The sequence below is a fragment of the Anastrepha ludens genome, chromosome 3 (assembly GCF_028408465.1).
Source record: "Anastrepha ludens isolate Willacy chromosome 3, idAnaLude1.1, whole genome shotgun sequence".
NCBI classification, from domain to species: domain Eukaryota; kingdom Metazoa; phylum Arthropoda; class Insecta; order Diptera; family Tephritidae; genus Anastrepha; species Anastrepha ludens.
Window position 1 is genome coordinate 39,143,553 of NC_071499.1, and position 7,603 is coordinate 39,151,155.

Consider the following 7,603-nt stretch of genomic DNA (forward strand, 5'->3'; position numbering starts at 1 on the left):
CTTGTAATTTACTTGCACAAAACAAAAAAAAAAAAAAAAAAACAAGATGTTTGGGGGAAGTTTTATGCTGATCGGAAAAATTTTAATTTATATCCCTGAAGATTTTTGAGGGAAGTTTTATGCTTATAGGAAAAATGCGGATTTATATCCCAGAAAATGTTTGGGGGAAGTTTTCTGCTGATCGGAAAAATGCAGATTTATATCCCAGAAGATGTTTGAGTGAAGTTTTATGCTGATGGGAAAAATGTAAATTTATATCCTTGAAGATGTTTGGGGGAAGTTTTATGCTGATAGCAAAAATGCAGGTTTATATCCCAGAAGATGTTTGAGGTAAGTTTTATGCTGATCGAAAAAATGCAGATTTATATCCCAGAAAATGTTTGGGGGAAGTTTTCTGCTGATCGGAAAAATGCATATTTATATCCCAGAAGATGTTTGGGTGAAGTTTTATGCGAACATATCTGCAGTTCCCATAACAATGTGATGTTACCCGTACATGCTGTGTTTCTTTAGTTGACTTTACAACCTCCAAATGGATTTTTTACTACTGTCCTGAACAAAGAAATGGGCTGGTCTATTTTGACCCGCGTCGGCTAGCTGACTGCCCGGAAAAAAGTTCAAAAAGTTCAAAAAGTCAAAAAATTTTCAATGATCTATTGTAAGTTTTGGCAAATAGCAGCAGAACTACATTTTGCCAACGAATGATTTGTAGAGATTTCACATGAACATTTGCATTTAAAAAACTAGCACGGAAGGCTAAATTTGGTTGGTACCGACCCTTTTATACCCGCGCATATTTTAGTAAAATTAAATTTTTTGAGTCAAACAAAACATACGTCCTTAACAATATTTAAGTCGGATATAAAGAAGTGGGTAGCAATATGTGTTATAATACTGCTGTGCACAAACGCGCGGGTATAAAAAAATAGTCCGTATTGGGTACTCCGATTGCTCCCACCGCTCGACAAGTAAAGATGATTCAAGAGTTAGGAAAACTTTTGGAATTATGTCGGAGTGACTTGGACGAAATGTGCAAAGGTGTTGCGACCATTCAAATTCATCAAAGAAATTCAAAGTGGAAAAGTCGGCATCGAAGATTGTAGGTACTATTTTTGGGCATAGTGAAGAAGTTTTATCATCTGATTGCTTGTTTAAATTAATCCTTAAATTATTCCGTTAGACACCTAGACCGGTGTAGCGTCTTCCAAGTTGAGATCTACGCTATAAGCAAAAAAAAAAAAACGATAAAACTAATGGACGTACCTCCGACAAACCTTACCATTATTATTAATACTCAAGCAGCAAACAAGGTACTGGCCTCACCGCAGGAGATCGCCCTCGCTTATCCAACAACGCAAAACCACACTTTGTTGGTTCCCCGGCCATTCTGGAGTGGAGTGAAATGACAGAGCGGATGAGTGTACAAGGAAAGGCTCTGAGCAGGAACTTCGGCGAGTGGTAAAGGATTAGCATTACTCTAAACGAACTGTACACTGCGATTGACTTCAGCGTAATCGCGGAAACCAATAGAAGTTGGTCTCTGACTATCAACCGCAGGGTCTTAAAAGCGCTCTGATCAAAACTGCATCTCGAAAGGACAAAATGTCTGCTTGGATTTAACAGATCAACCACCAACAGTGTTATAAGTGGTCACTTCACTATTGATACCCTAACCAGTATAATGGGTGTACCTCACAATGACTTTTGCAGAAATTGTGGAGATGAAGAAGAAATTGATTGGGTACAAAACTTCCTCTGTGAATGCCCTGCGCTTCAAAGAAGCCGTGCCAAATATTTTGGCGCGTATTCCTTTAAAGACCTGGAAAATTTGCAAAATGTCTCATTGGAGGGACCAGTTACCTTCTTTAAAATATCTAATTGGTTTAAGCAACTTAGTTCGGGGCTGGAAATTTTAAGGGTAGCCAAATCAAGTCGGCTTTAGCAAGTTATTTTGAAGAGAAGAAGTAGAATATCGAATATACTTGCAAAGGCTTTATGGCATTATTTCACGATGTGCAAGTGTATTTCACTAGAAGGGGCTTACATTGCAAAATAGCTTCCCCGTGAGACCCGCGTAACACTGGCACAATTACGTTCTGGATATTATAGCAGGTTAAACTCCTACTTATCCAGAATGGACCCCGACATACCAAATATATGTCCTGCATGTGAAGGCATCCCGTACGACGCTAACCACCTTTTCACATGCGCCTCAAAACCAACTAATCTAACACACCTCTCCCTATGAAGCCAAAAAGTCGAAACAGCATGTTTCCTGGGTCCACCTTTAGATGAGTTAGACGAAGACGACCGGTCATATACACTACACTGACAGGGCTTGTATCGCTGCTACAAAAACAACAACAACACTGCAAAATAAAAATCTATGGTAGGGTATATTCAATTGGCCTCTGGTGACGGTCAAGCATTGTTTGACAAAAAGTTTATATGTGTGCGTGTCGGGTGATTGACGCTAATATCTAAAATTTTTGATTTTTACCGACAACAAGTATGTGTGACACGACGCCACCCGACTGCACTAACACATACAAAGCTCAGTCAAGCATGCTGTATCGTCACCAGAGGCCAAATAACGCATTATAATGCGCAACGTACTTTTGCAGTGTTGGCAATGCGTTCAGAAATGCAAATATGGCAGTACTGCAAATGCATCGCGTTCCAAAACGCCATTTTTGTATCAAACGTCGCGCATTATTTGCAGGAAAAATTTTAATACTGCCAATCTATCAATTGCAACACTTGTCACATTGGCAGTGCTGCCAGCGCTGCAATTACTGCGCATTTATAATGCGTTTCTGAATATACCCGTAGTCGACAGTCGGTTCTACGTAACCGGAACGACACGGTGTTATATCCGGCCAAGGACCAGCAGCATTCCTCGTATATGCACGGGAAATGTTTATGCTGCTACAACAACAAAAACAAAATATATGCAACCAACCATATGTTTCAATCATTAAGCTAGGACGCGATATGGTCCCAACAGCTCCGATATGCACCCAACAATTAACTGGCATACAATTTTAAACCATATTCGAAACCCTAATGAATTTTTCATGAGAAGCTTGAAGCTGTTGATGAAGATAAAACCTTTACTGTCGATAAAACCTACAACCTACTATTTGTGTGTCAAGCACAAAAAGGTTTAAGAAAAAAATCGAGTGCTTTAAAAAATGGGTAATGCTGTTGCAAGTAAAAACATATTCTGTTAGTTTTGCGTTAAGTCGTTAGATTTTAAATCCTCAATGCACCAATCGCCTATGCCGACATATAACAATAACAATGAAAAAATGCTAATTATTAAATATATACATCGCATATATTATATTTTACTTCGTACTCACATATTTTGATAATGTTTATGCTTGACTCTTTACGAATTCGTATTTACTATATTTTAAAGTTGTTATTAAAAAATAAAATATTCAAAAATAATTTTTTATACATTTATATCTTTTTTTAAATACATAAACAAACTTTTTTCTTGCGTTTAATTTTAACAATAATTCTCTATAATGCCAAAAACTAGGACAAATTTTTATTTCATCTAGAAAATTTAAAATAAGTAATTAGAGGGGGAAGTGTTATTAATATCTACAGTACAGCCCATAAGAATGGCTTGTTGAACAAATAGCGATCATTTTATGGACATCGTCAAGCAAAACTAAATTTCTTTTGGCATATTTGCTATGAATTTTGTTTACGTTTTGTTTTACCTTTTGTTTTATTCCATTAAATCTAAACATTTATATATTTTACTTTATAAATAATTCAGATGTTTCTATTGCGGTATATGAATATTATTTTTACTATTGCATTTATACATGCATTTAGCATGTAAAATAGTAGCAATTCTCTGGCGTTTACAAAATGCAACTGAGATAAAAATACAATAAGGTTAAAGTGCAAAAAGGGAATTTTAAAGGTGCATTTGCAGGTTTGTTCGATTTATAGTTAGTCAGAGATTAAAAAAGCATATAAAACTGAGTTCCAGAAACCAACACGTGGGAATAATATAAGTATTTATATATTTCAAGACTTCCAACAATTGCAGACGTTTGGCGTCCATTCCTGGGCGCCATGCATTTTGTTGTTGCTTCGTTAAATTTTTGCTTGATGTTAACTGGTTTTGTTGCGTGTGTATGTTTTTAGACGTCGGGCTACTGCATGTAACACTACATCCGTTGCGTTGTGCTTTATTGATTGATTATTTGTTTTTTATTGTGGAGGTAGCGGAACACTGTTCACAGAATCCTCCTACGTTTTATGATGGTATACCGAGCGTCTTACGTACTAAACGTTTAGCGATTGCATTAAACTCGTCGCGCCGTTCACGCCACATAATAGCTGCATCCACATTAGCGCCGGACTCGGCATTTGGTTCTGCGTAATAAAGGAGAGGGAAATATTTTAATGTAATAATAACAATATTGGACGGATATGTGGGTTTTAAGCGTTCTATGCATTTAATATTTCTTATTTTCTACGTCCCCATTTCGGTTTCTTTTGTTTTATGCTTTTAATTTGAATCTCTTTGAAACGCTTCAACCAGTGTTGATACTTATTTGCAGTACATTTCTTTGCCGCGTTCATACAAGTTTGTGTACAATGTTTTAATGCGCATTTGAATTAATTAGGTTTCTTAAACATTAGGTACAATGGTTCTTGAACGTGAAATGCTATTGCATACTTAACATTTTATATACGCAGCGAAAAGAAAAAAGAATTGTTTTAATAAAAATGCAAATTTATAATTAATGTCAGCTGCAAATAAAATACAGACACTAGTTGCTGCAGTTTTGTTATAATGCTTATTTTTAATTCACTTCCTAGTTTACTTACCTGCCAACATTGAAACTACACTAAGTAGAATCTTTTCCACGCTTTGCACGGGGCTCCAACGTTCAGCAGATAATTCGTAGCCCATGGGATCATCGCCAGGCGCATGTAATATTGATATGCAAACACGTCCATCAGCAAAAACTGGACAAAAAAAATAGTTCAAGTTATTACGTTACCATGAATTATACAACAAAGCACGTCAAAATTATAAAATTTATAAAAATAATCCACTCTTCCAAACGCAAGAGGGGGATTCTGCTGTTTCCGTGGCGCCGCAATCTTATGGCGGATTCTTATAGAACTCGACAAAATAAAACGAAATGAAAGAGTAAAATTTTTTGATATCTCGCTTAGTTTTCGAGTTATTGAATAAAAATACTGTGGCTTGCGTAGCCGGAGTTGGACTGATGAGGGTTATTTTTTTGAAGCGCGGCCGAAGGCGGCCCACGCGAAAAGAAGTACTACGCAAAAATACGGTGCATTGCGTAGGCGAAGTCGGACTGATGAGGGTTATTTTTTTGAAGCACGGCCGAAGGCCGCCCACGCGAAAAGGAGTTCTACGCAAAAATACTGTGGATTGTGTAGCCGGAGTTGGACTGATGAGGGTTATTTTTTTGAAGCGCGGGATATTGACAAATTGTACTCCTATATTTTGTCTTATCTCGCCGAATTCTATCGAAACTGAAGAAAAAATTATTATTATTATTATTTTTTATTTAATTTCTCGAAAACTAAGCGAGATATCAAAAAATTTTACTCTTTCATTTCGTTTTCTTTTGTCGAGTTCTATAAGAATCCGCCATTAAATTGCGGCGCCACGGAAACAGCAGTATTGCCCGCAAGTGTGGCTTTAACTCCTTAAACGAACTCAAAAAAAAAAAAAAAATCAAGGGGATGCTGATGGAGTGATAGTCTCCGATTGTGTATAAAATTGTTCTTCAAAATTTGATTTAATAGGTTTCTTATAAACCCACGGTTTATGAAGCATCTAAGCGTTGGTGATATTATATACTTACTATTGGGGTGAAACATGTCACAGGTAAATTTCATTTTAGGTGGGCTCAGCGGATAGTCAGGCGGAAATATAAGACGAGCTGGAAACACGCCACCTTCGAAACACGTTCCCTCTGGTCCGCTGTAATTGAGAATAACGGTTGCTGTTAGGTTTATTACCACACAGGCAAACTCAAATCAAAGAGCAAATATTAGCATTGATTTGCTTTTAGCTGTTATTAATAGTCTTAATTACGCGACTTACGCTATCAGCGCTTCCCATACGAAAAAGTTCTCCTCACTTACAGGCCCAGCAACGATGCCCTCCGGCGGGTCCAGAGTCAACTCTGAAAATACATAATCAATTACGCATTAAATCATACAATTTAATAAACAAATTACACTTTCCATATATTTATTTCATTGGATAAATAATTCAATTGCAAATGAAACCCACCAGCTGGTGGGGCTAGTTGACCTAACGAATTCCATTACTTACGTTTGTATTCCGCCATAAGCCTTCTCAGCGCAGACCCGGCCATTTGTCACCTCGTAATCTGCCTTGGCAGCAATAGTAACAGTCACGCACAATCCCAGAGGCTTACTCGACCCCAAATCAGTCTTTTGCTGTTCCTGTCGGTTTTGGCGGAGGCCGAGATATTCTTCGACGCACTTTTTAATTTGTATGTTACGTTTTAAATCGAATCAAATAAACTATTGCCACACATCTAATTTTTTGTTGTTTTGCGACTTTCTATGAATATTTTCAGAGCTAAACTCTTTTGTAGTGTTTTGTTGTTTGTCAGCTTGACGGAAGTAAAGTGATGCCAGACTAATGAGAATAGCTGACAAGTCTTGAAACAATTGCACCAGATCACATAAGAAGACCGTGTATTTGGAATCGAATTTAGCAGATAAGTACGTGACGTCACCATTTTCATATTTCTGCTTTGTGATCACTAGATTGTTTCTTTTCATTTTGGTATGGGTTTGTTTGCTTTCATAAGCAATTTTTTAAAACGAATTTGAATAATTTTTACCGAGTCTGACAAGGTTCTTAAGATTTTGCATAATGCGTGTGTTTATGCCGTCAACAATAACTGCAGTTTTCTTCACTTACGCCATGACTTATTATTCATAGTACTTCATTGCAAAAAACATGGTGTTAAGAAAATTACTGTCAAAAATAACGACTTATATTTTTTCCCTCATAAGTGTTGTGATGCTGTGAAAAGTGAAAGCAAAGGAAGAATCAACTCTTTAAGCGGTATAAATAAAACACTTGTTGCTGTGTTCTTTCTTGTAAAGATACTTCGCTCGAATATTTGTAAAATATATATTTTAAAACAGTAAAAAACCTCCACAATATTGCATATCAATACGGCAGCACCTAAAATAGCAAATAAAACGACACCGAAAGTGCCGAAAGTGAGCAAAGATAAACCAGGCTGATATAAAATAAAATGTCAAATTAAGAAGAGACGTCGTTCATCGCCCAAATGGTTTAGGACTCTGCTAAAAGCACAAAGCTGAAAATAAAATGCGAGAATATAATAGCGTTTCCGTAGCTGCTGTTGCATATTATTTGAGTTTCCGGTTTCCGTAATTTAAGTTTACTGAATTCGTCTCATTAGATACAATAATTTGTTAAGCACAGAAGAAAGCGATTTGTTTTGCAAAGTGTTTGATTGAAAACAATGATTTAGCTTAGCGAACTTAAGCTCTAATGAACAGCATTGGTCCGAAG

At 36.7% G+C, this 7,603-nt stretch overlaps 1 protein-coding gene across 1 annotated transcript; it reads right to left on the reverse strand.

Moving 5' to 3' along the window:
- Positions 1 to 3,330: 3,330 nt before the first annotated feature.
- LOC128857792 (ubiquitin-conjugating enzyme E2 G2) lies at positions 3,331 to 6,673 on the reverse strand. The gene is made up of 5 exons (XM_054093552.1): positions 6,356 to 6,673; positions 6,122 to 6,203; positions 5,880 to 5,998; positions 4,864 to 5,004; positions 3,331 to 4,404 (listed from the first exon to the last, which is right to left on the reverse strand). The coding sequence occupies exons 1-5, from the start codon at positions 6,396 to 6,398 to the stop codon at positions 4,286 to 4,288; spliced, it is 504 nt and encodes a 167-aa protein (XP_053949527.1). The 5' UTR covers positions 6,399 to 6,673; the 3' UTR covers positions 3,331 to 4,285.
- Positions 6,674 to 7,603: the final 930 nt, after the last annotated feature.

Excerpts from the sequence above, each read along its gene's own strand:
- LOC128857792 (XM_054093552.1), bottom strand. The coding sequence starts at position 6,398 with ATGGCCGGGTCTGCGCTGAGAAGGCTTATGGCGGAATACAAAC. Across the intron at positions 5,999-6,121 it reads GTATGGGAAGCGCTGATAGC|CGGACCAGAGGGAACGTGTT; the intron begins GTAAGTCGCGTA and ends TCTCAATTACAG. Across the intron at positions 4,405-4,863 it reads TGTAGTTTCAATGTTGGCAG|AACCAAATGCCGAGTCCGGC; the intron begins GTAAGTAAACTA and ends TTTATTACGCAG.